The sequence below is a fragment of the Fistularia commersonii genome, chromosome 25, assembly GCF_037954325.1.
Source record: "Fistularia commersonii isolate RoL2024-O1a breed Wild chromosome 25, RoL_Fcom_v1.0, whole genome shotgun sequence".
NCBI classification, from domain to species: Eukaryota; Metazoa; Chordata; class Actinopteri; order Syngnathiformes; family Fistulariidae; genus Fistularia; species Fistularia commersonii.
The window spans coordinates 12,916,310-12,936,918 of record NC_141308.1 but is presented as its reverse complement, the minus strand read 5'-3'; the positions used below and the strand labels follow the sequence as shown (position 1 = coordinate 12,936,918).

Here is a 20,609-nt window from a genome sequence, read left to right as displayed (position 1 = left end):
TCCTGCTCCGGGATGGGGGTGGGGGAGCCAATCCCAGGTGAGTACAGGCAAAAAGAGGCAGGGTTAAGGGCTACCTGTCAATCACAGGGTCGCAACGAGAGCACTCATGGAGACGTGACGCTCGTGACGTCACGTGACGCTTCTCAGGTGACAGCAGGTGCGTGCCGGCCAGGTAACCTCGGTAACACACACACACACACACACACACACATACACACACACACACACCAGGGAAGATGGCGGCCCGTGGGTTCTGGTGGTAAAGACGGGAAGGTCTGGGATGCAGAAAGCAGGTAACAACATTGCTGCTTTCATTGTGTCTGTGTGTGTGTGTGTGTGTGTGTGTGTGTGTGTGTGTGTGTGAGTGAATCTGCAGCCGCAGGTGGTAGAGATGCACACATGATTTTGCATGTGTGTGTGAGGGAGGGTGAAGACTTGTCATCTTCAGGGGTGGATTGTTTAGCATTTATGCTATTTGCAGAAAAAAAATCGGTAAATGATAAGGTTCCCAGTCGTTTTTGGTGCGACAAACAACCAAATAACAAAATTAAAAACAGCAAAAACAAATGAAAAATAAAAAAATAAAACAGTAAAAACAGCCTTGTACTTGATGCTGTTGTGGTGCAGTTACACTCCTGGCCACAAGGGGGCAGCACTGACACAGTTCCTGTAAATGCCGTCCTCTGTGTAAAACCTTTATTTCTCCTTTTTAAATAGACTTGGATTTTATTTGAAATAACACATCTACCCATTTCTGTTTATTTTGTGTCTGAATATTTATATTGATTATTGCTTATTTTGGTAGGTGGGGTGGGTAGTGATCAGGATGGGTGGAGGGCGGGGGGTGTTGGGCACAGAAAGCCCATTACCATAAGAGCTTGTGCAGAAACCCGATAGGACCGGGGTTGACCTGAGCCTCCCGGGATCTCACACACACACACACACACACACACACGCACACACACACACAAACACACACGTGCGCACAAGGACAGAAGTTCAATGCATGTTTGCTCAGCAACCAAACAAGGACACAGTGGTCATTAGCTCTTAGCCTGGGGTTCTCAAGGTGTGTGTGTGTGTGTGTGTGTGTGTGTGTGTGTGTGTGTGTGTGTGTGTGTGTGTGTGTGTGTGTCCAGGGAAGTGTACTTTGTTTCTAGCTGTGTTTAAATTCTGTCTAATCTGTGAAAACCACCTATTGGTAATCGCCATCCTGCTAATTTTCTTTCTTTCCACCCACTTCCTGTTTTCCTACCTGGACAGGAAGTGGGAGTACCCGTGCGCCCGAGCTGCAGGTGGACAGGTGATGCGGACGCCGCGACGATGACCGTCGGGCTACGGGATGAGGAAGAAACGCTGACCCGTCGCCGCCGTGCCGCAAAATGAGCGGTGAGAACATTGATTCAGGTTGTTTGGCTGATGAACAACAAGAGGTTGGAGGTTCTCAGCAGGTTCCTCAGCAGGTTCCTCAGTAGGTTCTTCTGCAGGCGTCCGGCTGATGATCCTGCTGTCGGTTGTCGGATTCCGTCGCGTGTTCGCCGTCCCGTCGTGCCCGGCGTCCTGCCTGGTGTGTTCGCACAACACCGTCGTCTGTCACAGGCTGGGACGCATCATCGGTAACACACCCACTCCATCTGCAGCCTCGCTTGGAGGCCTACACCGCTTTTAATGTGTGTGTGTGTGTGTGTGTGTGTGCAGATGCTCCAGACACGACCCAGGCTTTGCTCCTGACAGAAGGCTCCATCTCCACCGTCCAGTCTGCTTCGCTGTCTGACCTCCGCAACGTCACACTGATAGGTCTGTGTGATCACATGTGTGTGTGTGTGTGTGTGTGTGTGTGTGTGTGTGACCTTCTAATACATCTACCCGTTCCAGGCCTGAGCCACAACCGCATCTGGGATCTGGGTGACGGCTCCTTCAGGAGGTTGCCCCTCCTCCACACCTTGCTGCTGGACCACAACCTGCTGAGCGGCCGGGCCCTGCAGGGAGGAGCCCTGAGCCACCTGATCCAGCTGCAGGTCCTGCACCTGGGACACAACCTTCTGGAGACGGTGGGTTCCTCAAGGTTCTCTGGAGACCCTCATGTCTCCATATGACCTGAAGAACAGGGTGAATGATTGTCCAACTGGCATGAGTGGATGGTTTTATGTCTCTATATGACGTTCAAATGAGAAGGTGAACGTTTGTATCTGTCTCTATATATAGAGGGTGAGTTGTTTTATTGATTTGATTGATTGATTGATATTGATTTGATGAATGAATGAATGAATGAACGATTGTTTGTCTTCATATGACGTTTGAATGGTAGTATGTCCGTCTCTAGACATAAAAATCAAAAAGTCAACAGTTTTTCTATAGGACTTATTTTATGAGGGGGTGAATGAATGTTTGTCTATATAACGTTAATTAAGAATAAAAACAAAGATACAAAATAAAATCAACAAACGAACTCACTTCTGGAACCAGTTGATTTCGTATCTTAAAGGGCTGCTGTATTTATTCTTAATAAACCCTGTGAATGCCCAGAAAAACACAATCAATAGAATAATAATAAAAGTAAAAGTAATAACAAAATAAAATAAATAATAATTACAATAATAATAAGAATAATATGCATAAATAATTCTTAAAAATAATATAAGAATAAGAACAACTTTATTTATCCCGAAGGAAATTGTTGTGCCAGAGTTCCAAGTAAAACATAAAAATAATAAATAATAGTAGGAAATTGTATAAACAGTAAAAAAAAAAAAGGGGGGGGAGAATAAGAAATACAAATAAAACTATCAAGTGTCAAAGTCAAGGCTATAAGTCAACAGATGTTTTTCTATTTGACATGTGAATGAGAGGGTGAATAGTTACATATATGCATATATATGTATATATCTATATATATGTATGTGTAACGTGAATGAAAAAGTGAGTTTTTGTCTACCGTACTATAAAGCGCACTGCATTATAAGGCGAATTTCATTGATTTTGACATATTGCGTCGAGCCACTTTTGGAAATGTTCTTTCCTTTTAGAGGCTTTTTTAAGAAAGTTGGTGACTTACAAACACTTTTGATATCTATTGAAGGAGAGTACAAATACTCAACTCGGGGATGCGTTTTTTTTTTTTTTTATACCTTAGCAGGACCTCCTTGAGGATGGACCCGTGTACGTAATTAGTGATCTAACGTCCGACTTTAAGGACCGACTTTAACACGACGTCCCCGCGTCGATCAAGTCTTGGTCTTGGTCGCTCACCAAAGTCGCACTAAAACATTTTGACCGATGTCAGAGCTTAGGGTGCCACGTAAAATATGTCTGTAAGCGCAACAAGAATTCCTACATACGGCACTGGACTATAAGGCGCGCGGACGATGGATTCTAAGTTTGTTTGTTTGTTTAGAAGTTTATTAGGACAGTGTACAAATACATTAAGCACAGAGGCAGAGATGTTTGTCCCAGATTGTAGCTCATAGCTAATTTCCATCCGTAGTCCTGGACAAAACAAATATAAAACTGTATAAAATAGACAATATATATAAAATATACAGATAGGCAATAGAATAACTATACAATATATAGACAGGCGATAAAATATGTATTTTGCAGATTGTGAAAGGCACAATCTTGTGGACCAGACGGATATCAGAGTACCTGATCAAGTGCGCCTTATAGTGCGAAAAATATGGTGTATGATAACGAATGAGTGAATGCTGCTCCCGTGCAGCTCCGCGGCGTCTGGCTCGAAGGCTCCCGGTCCCTGCGGAGCCTCAAACTGGAGGGGAACCGTCTGTCCCGCCTGGACGGGGGCTCCTTCCCGCCGGACCACCTGAGGGCCCTGGAGATCCTGGACCTGTCCGACAACCTGATCGTCGGCCTGGACGGGAGCAGGTGCTTCTTCTGACCGCCCGACGACGGGTTCACCCGGCGGGTGTTTTTTTCACGCCTTGCGCGCCATGTGACCGCAGTTTCCGTGGTCTGGTGGCCCTGCGGACCCTGGATCTGTCCAGGAACCGCCTGAGCTCGGCCGCTCCGGACGCCTTCACCTACCTGAGCTGGCTGAACACCCTCAACCTGGACCTGAACTCCTGGAACTGCACGTGCCAGCTGCTGGAGCTCGCAACCTTCCTCTCCGACTTCATCCAGCAGCCCGACAAGGTGGAGGCGTTTGTTTGTTAGCGTCCAGAAGGAGCCTCCATGTTCACACCTCGGGGTTCCTCCAACTTTCATTGGACGCCCTAAATGACCCAGATGTGGTCACATGACGTATGAATGAGTTGCGTGTCTAAATATGGCAGCTTGGATTTCGCTGTTTGAATTATTCTCTTTATTATTCTTAGCTTTTAGCATCGTCGCTAAAAGCTAGCCCCCCCTGACCTTTTCGACCTTCTCGCCCTCCGACCCCTCAGATGCTGTACAACGGCCGCCGGATGGTGTGCGTTAGCGCCGACAACCCGTCGGTGTCCACAGTGCTCGAGCTGACCCGGGCCAACTGCGTGCCGTCCAATCAGAACATCACGGTGCGGGTGGATAGCCGTCACGCCGTCACGCCGCAGCGCTACGCCCGGGACGTGGCGGTGGCCGCCGTCGTCTGCTTCACGGGTGAGCGTGCCGAAGGGGGACGGGTTAGAAATTAGCTCGTCGCTAACGTCGACCCGCGTTCTGTGTTCCAGGCGGCGCCGGCCTCGCGCTGGCGGCGGCGTTGGTCTGCTACAGAGCTTCGCGCAGGACGAGCGACAAACCGCCGGAGAAGGCGGAAGGAGGTGTCACGCCCGGCGGCCATGTTGGCGATCAAGACGGGTGGAGGAGGAGGAGGGCGGAGCTCCGCCTCCCCGCCGCTCCGTGGGACGGAAGGCCTCGCCGCGCCGCGGCCGACGGACATTTTGGACGGTTTAACGGGATGAGGAACGGCGGGATGGAGGAGGAGGAGAGAGAGAGGTGGAGATGGAGGGTGATGATGGAGGAGGGGAGGAAGCCGGGGAACCAGGCGGAAGCTTCCGGAAGGTTCCTCTCCCACGCCGGCGAGACGGCGGACGTCTACGGGGCGCGGGTGGAAAGACGGGTGGCGTTCGAATGCGAAGGCTGCCTCAGGAAATACGAATCCTTGATGATGAAGAAGAAGAAGAGGAGGAACGTGAGGTTCGACCTCGGGATCTCAGAGCGGCGGCGGGAGGACGGGAGGGCGGAGCTTCGGCGGAGCTCCAGAGACGAGGAGGGGAGGCGGCGAGCGAGATCGAGGGTGAAGATGAGCTCCAAACATCTGCGGAAAAACAAGATCCACCCCAGGAGGAGAGACCAGGAGGGGAACCAGGAGAGGAGCAGGTCCAGGAGCGAGAAGGTCCAGCAGGGTGAAGGTGTGAAAGGAAGCAGCGAGCGAGCGAGGAAGGAAGAAGCGTCTGGAGGCGGAGACGGCGAGGATACGGGAGCGACGGGCGGGGACGGCGGGAACTCACGCCCAATCAGCTGCCGCCGCACCTCTGAGGACCAATCGCACGGCAGCAGAGCGGAGGTGGAGCCTGTGATTGGACCGCAAGGCGGGGGGACGTTAAGCCCCGCCTCCCTCGCAGGGTCCGCCACGCTGCTAGCTAGCATGCCGGCTAATCCCGGCGTCACGTCTCCCGACGTAGCGGCAGAAGGTTTAATCATCTCGTCTCTGAGGAGCTCCTTTCCGTTCGTGGGTGGAGATCTCCAGCCCGAGGCGGGGCCTCCTCAGACCTCCTCCCACGCTCACGGCGTCCAGGTCCTCCAGGTGGACGTTCCTCAGGCCGCCGAGAACCTGCCGAACAATAACAGCATGACGGAGGCGGGGCTTGGAGCCGGCGCCGCCCCCAGGAGGAAGCTGACGCTGGTGCTTCCTGAGAAGACCTCCAGCCGCCCGCCCAGCGCGCTGGAGAGGAAGATACGCTAGCAGGAGCGGGGTCGCGGGGGTCAAGGTCGACCTCCAGTGCAAAGGTGCTACACACACACACACACACACACACACACACACACACACACACACTCTATTGTCCGTGCAATTGCTTTTCAGTTACAGTGGATCTTCACTACTTCACAGATCGGCTTTAGCGCCCTTGCTGCTATTTTTGTGATTTGGTTCTCGCAATTTATCATCCTTTAGCAGTTTGTTGCAATATTTTCACTTTTTTCAGGATTAAATAGCTGTATTCTAGACTAAGAAGAGTCTCTCACACCAACTACTTTCATATCCCCATAAATCTTCTCTTTGGCCTTCCTCTAGACCTACCAATATATTCAATATTAGTCTGAATTTTAGTTCAATTTTACAATTTTTTTTCCTGTTTGTTTTAATTTTTTTTTATAGGTTTTTATAGGTTAAAAACAAGCAAAACAACATAGGTTAAAGCAAAACAAAGCAGTAGAGAATATTTTCGACACACACCGATGTTCCCACTGTAGTCAGAGTGAAGCTAACCGCTAAGTCAAGGTGAAGCTAAGAGCTAAGTCACAATAAAGCTAAGCGCTAAGTCATGGTGATGCTAAGAGCTAAGTCATGGTGAAGCCAAGAGCTAAGTCACGGTGAAGCTAAGAGCTAAGTCACGGTAAAGCTAAGTGCTAAGTCACGGTGAAGCTAAGAGCTAAGTCACGGTGAAGCTAAGAGCTAAGTCACGGTAAAGCTAAGAGCTAAGTCACGGTAAAGCTAAGAGCTAAGTCACGGTGAAGCTAAGTGTCGCGTCGTATTTCCTCGTCTTGGCATTCGGGCAACTTTGGTTTATCTCATTTTCCCCGTCGCCTTTCTTATCATCCCTGATCAACGTTTTTCCGAGTGTCTCTTTGTTCGTTCGTTGCACTTCATTTAAAAAACCCACAGCTTAAAGCTAATGCTACACCATAAGCTTGTTCCCTGGGGTCGAATGCGCCGCCCCTGGCATCGCCTCACTGTTTGAGAAACAATGCGTCATGTAAAAGGAAAATATAAGACATGAAGCACCATTCGAACTTATTTTATCCTTTAAATACAGAAAAAAGACATGATACAAATACGAGAGAGAGAAAATCAAAATTTGAAATTGTCGCCTCGCAGCTTCATCGGGTTGAAGGTTACTTTTAAGCAAAATACTCAATTCAGATGAAGGATTTTGTCACGCGAGAAGCATAAGGAGAATTCAGAATACGATTTATAGCATTTAAAAAGCAAGAAGGACTGAAACTTCAACAACCGGACTTCTCATGGATCTTTATGCTAACGTTTTTGCTAATTGCGCATTTGTTTCCACTCTTATATACCAATTTTTGCAGCTATGAAGCGCGATTCCAGTAAATTTTATACTTGAAATACGAAAACGTTTTCACGATACGAATTCAAAAGCGAGAAATTCGCGCAACGTGCGCCAACGTGCTGCCGCAACTCGAATTTATGACGCCTTCGCAGCTTCCTGCATCTCTTGGACACTTGGTCGTTGATACAGAACGCGTCACTCTTGTATCTTTCTGCTTATTTTGTATATCTTTTTTAATAATATCATCACGGGCTCTAAGAAATCAAGTGGTGAACCCAGAAAGAAGATGCTTTCTATGGACATTAAGCAGGAAATAACAGCAAAGACTGAATGTAGTGTACGTGGGAGCGATAGCGCACGTGAATATAATCGCGATGTGGATTTTGAGTGTTGGCGTTGGAACGAATTATGTTATTTTCTGTTACTTCAAATGGGGGAAATTCATTTAAGATTGGAAAAAAATCAACATACAAACCCACTTCTGGAAACAATTAAATTTGTATCTTAAGTGACCGGTTTATATATTTATTATTACAATAATTGCCTGCAGATTGATCAAGTTCATTGTTATTTATTTGATAAAGATAATGGCATTATGCACAAGGGCTGTTTTAAGATAAGATAGACTTTATTGATCCCCATGAGGGAAATTCTTTTATCACAGCAGCGTAGCAGTTATAATATCAATAAATATGAATATAAATATAAACAGAGAGACCATTAAAAGATCGCAAATAAATAGACAGCAGAGAGAACAACAACATCAAGTATGGACAACAGAATGGAAAAAATAAATAACAACAAAAATAGGAACATAAGTAGGGTGACAATGACAAAAATAAACAAAAATGAAATAAAGAAAATAAAAATAAAAATAAAAATAGACAATGGTTGTAGGGTGTGACACGTCTGAATGGGTGCATTTGACTAAACCGTAATAAACTGCATCTGAGATTAAAATCTGAAAAAACATACACATAGGAGTACCACGCCAGTACTTCTACAGTTTTCATTGAAGTACAGTTGGATAATAATTGTGACTTTCAGTAATATTCTGCAATTATTTTTTGTTTTTCCTGAATTGCAGCGCCAGTATAGTCACCTCACACCTCCCCGCAGTTCCTGCTTTGGCCACTAGAGGGCGCTGTGACCAGAAACGTGGACTTCCTGGAGAAGTGGACTTGAAGGCTGTTTCTGTGTTTGTCCAGGTGAACTTTGACCTTTCATTAGTCTTTTATTTTAACCTCTAAAAAAAAAAAAAAAAAAGGATTAGCCTGTTTGCAGCAAACAACCTGCCTCGGGATTTGATTGGACGACTCCTCGCATTCAGCATCTGCCAAAAGAGCTCAAACCGATGCTGTGCTTTTGTTTGTTTTACAATTAAATCTCGCCTTTCTTTAACACGATGCCTCCGTCTTCACGGTGATGCTACCTCGCTTAGCCTGCGTTTATTTCACCGCTCTCACTATTTCAACAGTTATTTATCCGAGTCGTCAACGCTGCCTCATTTTTATTTATGAGTGAATTTCAGGTCGGCTCACGTCGTTCGTGCGGCTCCGCTTGTCAGAACCGATCTGGACGGAAACGCTCGCCGGTCTTCTAAATGGCCGCCGGGTGACTTGCAGGCACAAACTTCTGGCTGTAAATGTTCCTAACTGGATCTGATGTCTCTAAGCCTGCAGTCGTTGAACTTCTATCTGTTTCCCTGGCTTGTTTATCCGTCCCCCGTCCCGGAGATTGCGATGTTGTTGGCGACAGTGGGAGTTGCTGCCGCCCGTCTTGGGCCAGGGTTCTGTAGAAGAAGAGATTTTGAAATATATTCTGGTTCCATCCTTCTTAGATGAAGGTTAAAAACAATATCGTGTGTGAAAAACTTGAATATTACTAAGGAGAAATGACGGCGACTCAGCGGTTAAGGCAAGAAGGCCTCTGGAAACTGAATAAAACTCTATATAAGCGTAACGAATAATAAAATTAAAATAAAAAGAACAGCAAAGAGCAAAATAAATAAATAAAAATAAAGTTAAAGGTATGTTAAAAATATGTAAAAATATGCGCAACGTGTATACATGTGTATTTACAAATACATGTATAGATTACATAATAATCTTGTGTACAAGCATGCGTACAAATAAAGACACCATGGAAAAATTATTTAACAGGGGCGATAAGAAAGGTTAATTTTGTTGATCAAATTGAAATTTTTATTTTTATTTATTCTTAATTTTATGATAATAATAAAATAATAATAAATAAATATTGTATTTATTTATTTTATACAGGATGAAGGACCCTGGTTCGATTTCTTGATTTTATTGAATTTTATTTTTTAGTATGAAATGGTTCAGTTGATCAAAAAATGTTTATAGATTAAATAATTTTCCTGAGTTAATGCTGCTGGTTTATTTGATTTTTTTTGTATTTACCTATTTATTTTATTTAATTGTTATAAGAATAAAATAATGATGATAATAAAAATTATGTTATTGTATTTATTTATTTTATACAGCATGAAGGACCCTGGTTAGATTTCTTGATTTTATTAAATATTATTCTTCAGTATCAAATGATTCAGTCGATCAAAAGTGTTTATAGCTTAACTGAGTTAATGTTGCTGATCATTTTGGTTTTTTTATTTTTATTTATGTATTTTTATTTATGTATTTATCTATTTATTTATTTTAAACTTTATAAAAATACAATTATAATATTAATACACAGCTATTTTATTTATTTATTTGTTTATTCCCTTTTTTATTTTATACAGCATGAGGGACCCTGGTTCGATTTCTTGATTTTATTGAATTTTATTTTGCAGTATCAAACGGTTCAGTCGGTCAAAAAATGGAAGGACGTACATTTTTTTTTACATTTCAAGCAAAGTGATGCACTTTAAATCTTTTCTGCTCCAGACTAATAAACAATGTTAATAAAGTTATTCTTTGTTGCAAAGTGATCAATATTTTTGTCTTTTTTCTTTTCTTTAATGTTAATAAAGATTCAGTGTTGTGCAGAGGTGTACATACAACAATTTTATAGACAAATTAAACTATTTTACAACAAAATAATTGAGAAGCACTGGATAAGAAGGCAATAGGTAGTGATTTATTTACAATGCGGCGTGTTTTTTTCTAATGTAAAATGTTGGGAAACGCTGTTCCAAAATGACGCTCGAATGGTCGTACGTCTTTATATCCGGCCCTGTGATTGGCCCGTGATAGGCTCCGCCCCCTCACTTGAATGAATGATAATTTGACACTCATTCTGTCACGACCATCATTCATCACCTCCCAAACCCAGACACCCCCTGTGCTGCCGCGCCCCAAATCCCCGTCCGAGCCTTAAACCGTCCCTTTCAAATCTTCGGCCTGGCCTTCCCCGTCAAGCTAGCATCACTAGCATCACCGCCGCTAACCCCTCCCACCCAACAGGTAGCATAAATGCTCATTATTGGGGTGTAGGCTCATGTTTGCGCTGAAATAGCATGAATAGCGTCTCGTGTGTGTGTGTTTGTGTGTGTGTGTGTGTGTGTGTGTGTTTGTGAGCCGGCGTTAGCAAGGCGCTGCATTAATGTGTCAAATCCCCAAGCTAAGCCTTGACGCTGCAGGGGTTCGCCCGCTATTTAGGTCACCATCATACGGTTAAGAGTTAACATCCTCTGGATTGGTCCGCTCTTCTCGAAAAAAAAAAAAAAGTGGTTTCATCTTCAACATCTGGTCGGCGTGGCCTAAATCCCATCCGTGCGCAGATCTCAGATCAGCCTTTTTGCTAACATGCTAACACAGAATTTCTCTCAAGGCACTCCTAAATGGAGTCGATTGGCTAGAACGGGGTCTCCATGGAAACATGGGGGTGTCCATAAATTAAGTTTAGCCATAAAGTGCAGCTAAATTACATTTAGCATCACATTGTAGCATAAATTGTGTAGCCAGAAAGCTAAGTTAAGGATAGAGCGCTAACTGAAAAACTCCCCTGACTTCCTCTGCGCTGCCGGCCTCTTCAAGATTACTCCATTTCATATAACCAGTTTATTTCCTTACATTCCCTTTTATTATTATTTCATTTGTTATGTATAAAGTACACTTTTCTTATTTAAAAACAGATTAACAGCGTTTCAGTTCATTTTAATGGGGAGATAAATTTGATATAAGAGTTACAAGCTCGGTCGCTCGTCAACCATCTGCGGGCACCGAGTGCTAAGCTAGCAGGCTAACGTGCTACATCACAGTTTCCCCGCCTGGTAACATTATCACATCAATTTTTTTGAGCAAAATCTTCCTTTACTGATAGAAACACTTTTTTTTTCCACGGAGTGCAACGAAATTTAGCGATAGCGGCTCTCAGGTTCAGTGGAATCAAAAACAGACAAAAAACAACCTTAAAAAGCAGCTACAGCACAACAATACAACAACAGCAGCATCTCTGAATTATACGACCAACAATATAGAAAAATATAAATAACTCGAAGAATAAATAGATATATACGTAGAAATAAGAAAGTAAAAACTGGCTAGAAAGAAGTAAAGGTGTTAAATGTTAAATAATATTTTATGCAAATATGTGCAATTATTTCTTCTCTGTGCAATAACCCATATCCATAGGTAATGCTAATATACTAGTACAAAATTAAGTAGATCATTTTATGTTCATTTTTTATTGATTTTCATAGTTTTTTTTTTTATTTTACAATATTTTACAATTTTACAATTATTTTTTGCGAGATAAGATAACTCTTTATTGGTCTTTATTGAAATTGCTTCACAGCAGCACAACAATAACAATATCAATATCAATATTAATACATGTAAACAAATATAAATAGAAGAGACAATTCAAAGAATGAAGACAATAACAAGGATAGGAATTAGGATAAAAATGGATGAGAATGGAATGAAAAAGGGTACAAATAAATTTATTAAAGTAAAAAACATAAAATAGATAACCTGTGACCCTTGGTTCAGGATAAGCTGCAGAATATGGATGGATGGAAAATAAAATTAAAATGAAATAAAATAAAATGAAATAGATAACCCACGACCCTGAGTGCAGGATAAGCAGAAGAAGATGGATGGCTGGAAAATAAAATAAAAATAAAATAGATAACCCGTGACGCAGAAAACTGATGGATGGAAAATTAAAATAAAATAAAATAAAAACAAAATAAATTGAAATAGATAACCCACGACCCTGAATGCAGGATTAGCAGAAGAAGATGGACGGAAAACTATAATAAAATAGAATAAAATTAAATTGGATTAAATTAAATTAAACAAAGTAAAATAGATAACCTGCGACTCTGGGTGCAGGGTAAGTGGCAAAAGATTGATGGATGGAAAATAAAATAAAAATAAAATGAAATAAAATAAAATACAAACAAAAATAACAATAAAATAAAATAGATAACCTGCGACTGAGTGTAGGGTAAGTGGCAGAAGATTGATGGATGGAAAATAAAATTAAAAAAAAATAAAATAAAATAAAATAAAAATAAAAATAAAAATAAAAATAAAAATAAAATAAAATAAAAATAAAATAAAATAGATAACCTGTGACGCCAGTGGACTGATGGATGGATAATAAAATAAAATATAAATAAGAACAAAATAAATGAAATAGATAACCCACAACCCCGAGTGCAGGATAATCAGAGGAAGATGGATGGAAAACTATGATAAAATGAAATAAGATAAAATTAAATTAAATTAAATTAAATTAAACAAAATAAAATAGATAACCAGTGACTCTGGGTGCAGGGTAAGTGGCAAAAGATTGATGGATGGAAACTAAAATTAAAAAAAAATACAAACAAAAATAACAATAAAATACAATAGATAACCTACGACTCTGAGTGTAGGGTAAGTGGCAGAAGATTGATGGATGGAAAATAAAATAAAAATAAAATAAAAATAAAATAGATAAACCCACGACCCTGAGTGCAGGATAAGCGTCAGACGATGGATGGAAAATAGATAACACAACAACAACAACAAGGATAAAAATAGATAACAAAATATTGTGTTATCTGCAACAAAAACCAATATCCCCCTCGGGGGATCAATGAGGTAATTCTGATCATGTCGAGACGGGATGTCGGAGAAAGAGTGGGTGTGACAGATTGAGTTTTGCTAAGACGGGACCTGATGGGCCGCCGAGGGAGCGGGAGATGATGCCGGTCAGATAATTACGTAACTCCACGTCCGTCCAGGATGGAAGGATGGGGGCGGACGATAACACGCAGAGGACAGAACATGCAGCGATGTAGCCGGTGATCGAGGAGACCCCCCTCCGTCCCCCGGACGCCTCCTGGAATAAACGACGCCCTGCGGTTGTGAGTCATCCAGGCCGGCTGCTGCAAACTCACAGGAGAGGGAAAACATTTACAGAACAGCCGGTGTGTGTGTGTGTGTGTGTGGATGGCGGGGATAGCGAGGCTAATCGCCGTCCACGGTTGTTTTAGTTGGAGACAACGGCTGATAGCGTAGCGCTAGAGCTAAAGATGAGAAAAGTCTTCAAGTAAAGAAATTCAAGTCCAGTCGCTTCAAAAAGAAGATTTTGATGAGAATTTAACATGACCTGGAGGACCGAGCACCTCCACAGACCTTTTAGCAGTTAGCTAAAGCCATAGCATAGCTGCTGGATTGTCTTTGCGCATGTGAAATGCTATCCAAAAGTGAGCAGAGCTGCTAATTCTCGGTTTAGCAGCAGTTAGCCGTGTCATGTTATCCTCTTAGCTCAGCGGCAGTTAGTGACCAAACTTTTGTCTGGGTTAGCCTGAAATGGTATTAGCATTGTTAGCAAAGCTTTGAAAAAAAAAATCTGCAGAGTGCTCCAAAATTAAAGATAATTTATTTTACGTAGCATGGCAAAAGTCTGCTCTTCTTCAGCAGACTTAAAAATATGTTTTAGCATGGTTAGCATTGTAAGCAGCTTACTAGAGATACGTGTTAACAAACATGTTATTGTGGCATCAGTTTTAAAGGGAATGATCATGTGTTAGCAGTTAGCTGAAACCTCATAGCATTGCCGCTGGATAGTCTTCGCACATGTGTAATGCTATCCATAAGTTAGCAGGTGCGCTAATAAATGCTACACACCCCGATTCAGCTGCCGCTTGCCTAATCATCTTATCCGCTTAGCTCAGTGGCAGTTAGTAACCAAACTTCTGTCTGGGTTAGCCCGAAATGGTATTAGCATTGTTAGCAAAGGTTTAAAAAAATCTCCACACCATAATTAAAGATAATTTATTTTACATCTAGTAAAGAAAATTTATCGTAGCACGTATTTTCAAGACGCTTGCCAAAATATATTTTAGCATTATTAGCATTGTCAGCAGCATACAGCATAAATTCAGCGAATTTCAACGCACCATCTGCGTTTATTAGCCACCTTTAGCATTGGAGGTATCACAAGCGTTGCAGCCGCCATTCCCGCTATCATCGGCCGCTAAAGATGTAGCGCAGAAACATCCCTAACGGTGTTCTGTGATTCGTCCTCGTGCCGCCGCTCTGAAATGACCCAATTCCGCCGGTTTCCTCCTCCCATGTGGTGCAGATTGGACGCCAGCCGTTGAAATGCTGCACATCTGCTTCTGGCTTCTGTCCTTCGCCCGGATAAATATGTAAACGTTGGATTTCCGCCACGCGTCGTTGGAAGTGAGACCGTTTCGATTGACACGCGAGGACGTTTAGCGGATTTCTGCTCGTTCGGCGATGAATCCAGAGCTTGTAACTTAATTTGCTCAAATATCAAATTTAATTTCCTCATTGAAATGAATTGAAACCCTGTTAATCCCTGTGTTTTTAAATGAGAAAAAATGCGCTTTATAAATGAAAAATATTAATTATATATTTATAAATGATATTACTATTTATAAATAAATAATAATAAAAATAATTATACATAATAAAAATGTAAAAATGGTAAAAATTGAATGTAAAAAAAATGTGCTACAATGTGGTGCTAAATGCTACTTTGCTAAACTTTATGTCAAAACTTGATTTTGCTCCTCCTCCGTCCGCCGCATCAAATCCCTGTAAATGTCTTACGCTTTCTGAACTGAACTGAAGTGAATTAACTTGAACTGAATTGAACTCGACTGAATGGAATTGATTCGAACTAAACTGATTTAAAACTGAATTGAATTGAACTGAACTGATTTGAATTTACCTGAGCTAAACTGAATTGAAAGGAAGCTTAATTGAACTTAACTGAATCAATTGAACTTAACTTAAACGACCTTTACTTAATGTATCTTCTCCGAGTCAAACTTCGACGTTGAGTCTTTGCTGTTGAAACTTAACAGACTAAACTGACTTAGACCGAACTGAATTGAATTTAACTGAATTGAATTGAACTGAACTAAACTGAGTTGAACTGTCTGAATAGAATTGAATTGAAGTAAACTGATTTAAAACTGAACTTAACTTAATGGAATAGAACTAAACTGAACTGAATAGAACTAAACTGAACTGAATTGAACTGAACTGAATTGAACTGAACTGAATTGAGCTGAACTGAATTGAACTAAACTGAACTGAATTGAGCTGAACTGAATTGAACCAAACTGAACTGAATTGAGCTGAACTGAACTGAACCAAACTGAACTGAATTGAACCAAACTGAACGGAGCTGACCTGAATTGAAGCAAACTGAACTGAACCGAGCTGAACTGAATTGAACCAAACTGAACTGAATTGAGCTGAACTGATCTGAACCAAACTGAATTGACCTGAACTGAACTGATCTGAGCTGAACTGAATTGAACCAAACTGAACTGAATTGAGCTTAACTGAATTGAGCCAAACTGAACTGAATTGAACTGAACTGAACCTTACTGAACTGAATTGAACCAAACTGAATTGAGCTGAACTGAACTGATCTCAGCTGAACTGAATTGAACCAAACTGAACCAAACTGAACTGAATTGAACCGAACTGAACTGAATTGAGCTGAAATAAACTGAACTGATCTGAGCTGAACTGAACTGAACCAAACTGAACTGAATTGAACCGAACTGAACTGAATTGAGCTGAAATAAACTGAACTGAACTGAAACGAAGCTTAATTTAACATAACTGAATCATTTCAACTTAACCTAACCAACCTTAGCGTATCGTATCCATGTTGAACGTCCACATTGAGTCTTTCTTTCACGATCAGAAAACAAAACTCCATCGACGACAGCTCGGATCTGGGAAAACCCCCAAGTCGATGCAAGTTTGACGTCGCTGCCATCGGTCGGGTTTCCATGAGAAGGTTAGCATTCGGCTAACCTTTGTTTACGGCGTCAGATTATATTTGCGATTGAACTGTATGTGGTAATCTCACACAGCGCACAGGGTGACGTGTATTCGTGAGATTGATGTTGCGTAACAGGTGTGAAATCGCATTTTTTGGGGATTCCAGGGGCGGGAAAAAGATTCGCAAAGGGGAAACGACTTATTATTTTACACAATATTAATGTGATTTTCCCCTTGTTGAGCATCTTGTCGGCGAGTTCAACAGGAAATGAAGAAAATCCGATGCGGTGACGGGAAATGAACCCGCCATGGAGGCGTCAAATTCTAAATTTGAAGCGATTCGGAAGATTCGTCATCATCCATTCATCCATTCATCCTCGCCTGCAGACAATTTAGTGCGTGCAGACAATAGTGTGTGTGTGTGTGTGTGTGTGTGTGTGGACACAAATGAATGAATGAAAGGATGATATATGCAGCGAAGGTTGAAAGTGAGTGCGTTTGCTTCGGGGCAGGATGTGATATTTGAGGGATTACAAAAGCCCTTCTCGCTAATCCCAAGATAATCCTATAGAAACGGCCTCGTCTAAAAAAAAAAAAACAGCCGGTCAATCGAGTGTTTTATCAGGCAGAGGCAGAAATGGAGTCAATCCATCCGTCCGTTCATCTGTTCATCCGCTCATCAGCATCTGTATCCTGAATTGGACTACAAATTGACTACAACCGTGTCGCCATCTTGTTCCCCGTTTTCGCGCGCAGGCTAAACATTTGGTTTTATTCCAAACTATTCTTTTTTTTTTTAATAGATGTGTATTCTTGGACTGCGAGTGTTTAATTCAAATGTATTTTAAAATGTAAAATTTTAGAATTTTAAAAAATGTAAAATTTAAAAAGGTATTTTATTCTAAATCCTAGTATCTTATTAAAATGTATTTTAAAATGTAAAATGTTAGAATTTTGAAATATGTAAAATTTGAATATGTATTTTATTTTAAATCCTGGTATTTAACTAAAATGTATTTTAAAATTTAAAGTTTTAGAATAAAAAAAAATGTAAAATTTAAAAAGGTATTTTATTCTAAATCCTAGTATTTAATTAAAATGTATTTTAAAATGTCAAATTTTAGAATTTTGAAATGTGTAAAATTTAAAAATAGGAAATCCTGGTATTTAAATAAAATGTATTTTAAAATGTAAAATTTTAGAATTTTAAAAAATTTAAAATTTAAAAAGGTATTTTATTCTAAATCCTAGTGTTTAATTAAAATGTATTTTAAAATGTAAAATGTTAGAATTTAAAAAAAATGTAAAATTTAAAAATGTATTTATTTTAATTCCTTCATTTTTAAAATGTCATTTTAAATAAGAAGATGATTGCGATCTTGTAACATCTAAATAAAACAAGTTGAAATATTTTTTGTGCACTTTATTTTCTTTTCATCAATACAAGAAGGATCCGAATAGAAATTAGTTCACTTCAACCTCTTTTTTTTCAAAAGCCGCACCGGCTAAAAATAACAAAATAAATATCCCTGTTGTAAAATGAGATGTTTACACGGAAACATTTTTTAACTTTTAATTAAATACATCCACAAATACGCACTGGAAATGCCTTTCTTTCCCAAACAGTGGCCGTAACATGGCAGATGAAAAAGATTCATAAGACAAGAATTTCACGGTTATTTCATCGGTCCGATGCGATGATGCTAAATGTTTTGGCAGCGTGAAGTTCCCCCCCCCTCCCACACACACACACACACATACACAAAAAAAAAAAATCCACAAAGTAGCCGAATTGTTGTTGAAAATGGTGCGAAATGTAGAGACTCATAGTCCGGAAATTTCGGTAAATTGAAGAGTTGATGGGCAGAAACAAGGTCCTTGGGAGCCGCTATGCTAACGGGCTAACCCTCATTCTGTTATCTAATTGTCTGTTTTATATCCATTTATATTCATATGTATTGTTATTGTTGCGCTGCTGTGACAAATGGATCAATAAAGAATTATCTCTTATGTCTATATGACGTGTGAATGGGAGGGTGAACGGTTTGTTTATTTCTATAAGACATGAATGAATGAGTGAATGTTGTTTACATCAAAATATGACATGTGAATTAGAGGGTGAATGTTGTTTGCCTCTGTATGTTGTGAATGAATGAATAAATGAATCAACATTAGTATGTCTTTATGACACGTGAATGAGAAGATGAATGTTGGATGTCTCTATATGTTGTGAATGAATGAATGAAAGTTAGTATGTCTTTATGACATGTGAATGAGAGGGTGAATGGTTTGTTTAATTCTATATGACATGAATGAATGAATGTTTTTTTTACATTAAAATATGACATGTGAATGAGAGGATGAATGTTGGATGAATGAATGAATGAATGAAAGTTAGTATGTCTTTATGACATGTGAACAGTTGTTTGTCTCAGTGACTCATAAACGAGTGAATGAACGTCTGACTTTGTGACAGGTGAATGAAAGAGTGAATGCTTATATGTTTTAATATATTGTGAATGAATGGATATATGTTTGTATAACTATATGAGAGAGTGAATGGTTGTATGTCTCCATATTATGTGAATGAATGAATGAATGAATGAATGAATGGATGAAAGTTATTATGTCTTTATGACATGTGAATGAGTGGGTGAACGGTTTGTTTATTTCTATATGACATGAATGAATGAGTGAATGGCTGTTTTACATCAAAATATGGCGTGTGAATGAGAGGGTGAATGTTGTTTGTCTCGGTGATGTATAAACGAGTGAATGAACGTCTGACTTTGTGACAGATGAATGAAAGAGTGAATGTTTGTACATCTTGATATACTGTGAATTAATGGATATATGTTCGTATAACTATATGACATGTGAATGAGAGGGTGAATGGTTGTATGTCTATATGTTGTGAATGAATGAATGAAAGGTAGTTTGTCTTTATGACGTGTGAATGAGAGGATGAACAGTTATTTGTCTCGGTGACGTATGAACGAGTGAATAAACGTCTGACTCTATGTGACGGGTGAATGAAAGAGTGAATGCTTGTATGTCTTGATATATTGTGAATGAATGGATAAATGTTTATATAACTATATGAGAGGGTGAATGGTATTGTATTGTATTTCTCCATATTATGTGAATGAATGGATGAATGAATGGTTGTTTTCCATCAATGTCTGACATGTGAATTAAAGAGTTAATGTTGTCTCTATATGACATGAATGAATGTTTGTATGCCTCTATTTATATCAAAGTGCAACATGAATGACAGAGCGAATGGTTTCTATGTTGTAAATGAATGAATGTTTTTATGTCTTTAGATGACATGTGAATGTTTGTTTTACCTCCATCTGTTGCATGAATGAGTGAATGAACGGTTGCTCGTCTCTACAAGCGTCGCTTGTGAGCCACGCCTCTCGTCCAATCACAGCGACACACAAATAACGAATGAATGAATGCATAAATGAATAAAAGCATTCCTCTTTTTGATGTTGTAATGATCGAAAAAAAAAAATCATCTCTTAAACTTGCATGGAGGACACGAGTATCAAATTTCCGATGGTACCTGAAGGTACCTCTCCCTCGCCCCGCCCCCTTTCCCCCCCGCCGGCCTCTGATTGGCTGACTCCACTGAGTGGGCGGGGCTTCCCGCTCAGCCTCCCTCCGCGGTGCCGTGCGTGTGTGCGTGTCGGTCGGTCGGTGAGGCTCGACTCTCGGCGGCGACACACACACACACACACACACATACACACACACATACACACACTCGGCGAGAGACACGGGAAACACCTGCACGGTGAGTGAAACATCGTCTTCTTATGGGGTTTATTTCATTTATTTTATTTTTTGCGTGGGTGACTATCCGGGTCTCTCACCTCTAATTCTCGCGAGATTACTGCAAAAACAACAAAAAAAAAAAAAATTGAGATTCATGTCATATTCATGGCGCTGCATCCTCGCCTCTATATTTAGCTTCCTCTGCTTCTATTTCCTCTTCGTGGGAATGTCATTCTGCAGATGCGACGTGCATCCACGGTGGGGAAGGGGAGTGGGCGTGTACGTGGGGGTGTGTGTGTGTGTGTGGGGGTTTCGTGGGTGGGTGGGTGTCTGTCTCATGCAGAGAATCCGTGGATTC

At 40.8% G+C, this 20,609-nt stretch overlaps 2 protein-coding genes across 7 annotated transcripts in view; both read left to right on the top strand.

The window, feature by feature from the left end:
- Positions 1-12: 12 nt before the first annotated feature.
- On the top strand, positions 13-9,506 carry lrrc53 (leucine rich repeat containing 53). The gene is made up of 9 exons (XM_086173141.1): positions 13-37; positions 1,452-1,616; positions 1,699-1,797; positions 1,876-2,051; positions 3,719-3,882; positions 3,960-4,149; positions 4,401-4,593; positions 4,665-5,943; positions 8,317-9,506. The coding sequence occupies exons 1-8, from the start codon at positions 13-15 to the stop codon at positions 5,897-5,899; spliced, it is 2,247 nt and encodes a 748-aa protein (XP_086029267.1). The 3' UTR covers positions 5,900-5,943; positions 8,317-9,506.
- Positions 9,507-20,145: 10,639 nt separating this feature from the next.
- Positions 20,146-20,609, top strand: part of LOC147219360 (uncharacterized) — a 106,029-nt gene continuing 105,565 nt past the window's right edge. For all 6 annotated transcript variants that reach the window (XM_086172644.1, XM_086172643.1, XM_086172642.1 and 3 more), the window contains exon 1: positions 20,146-20,270. The gene's annotated coding sequence lies outside the window, so the exon portion shown is untranslated. The remainder of the gene's footprint in view (positions 20,271-20,609) is intronic.

Bases quoted from the DNA above. Each gene is read 5' to 3' on its own strand.
- lrrc53 (XM_086173141.1), top strand. From the start codon at position 13: ATGGGGGTGGGGGAGCCAATCCCAG. The intron at 2,052-3,718 runs GTGGGTTCCTCA...GCTCCCGTGCAG, and splicing joins GACACAACCTTCTGGAGACG to CTCCGCGGCGTCTGGCTCGA. The intron at 3,883-3,959 runs GTGCTTCTTCTG...ATGTGACCGCAG, and splicing joins GTCGGCCTGGACGGGAGCAG to TTTCCGTGGTCTGGTGGCCC.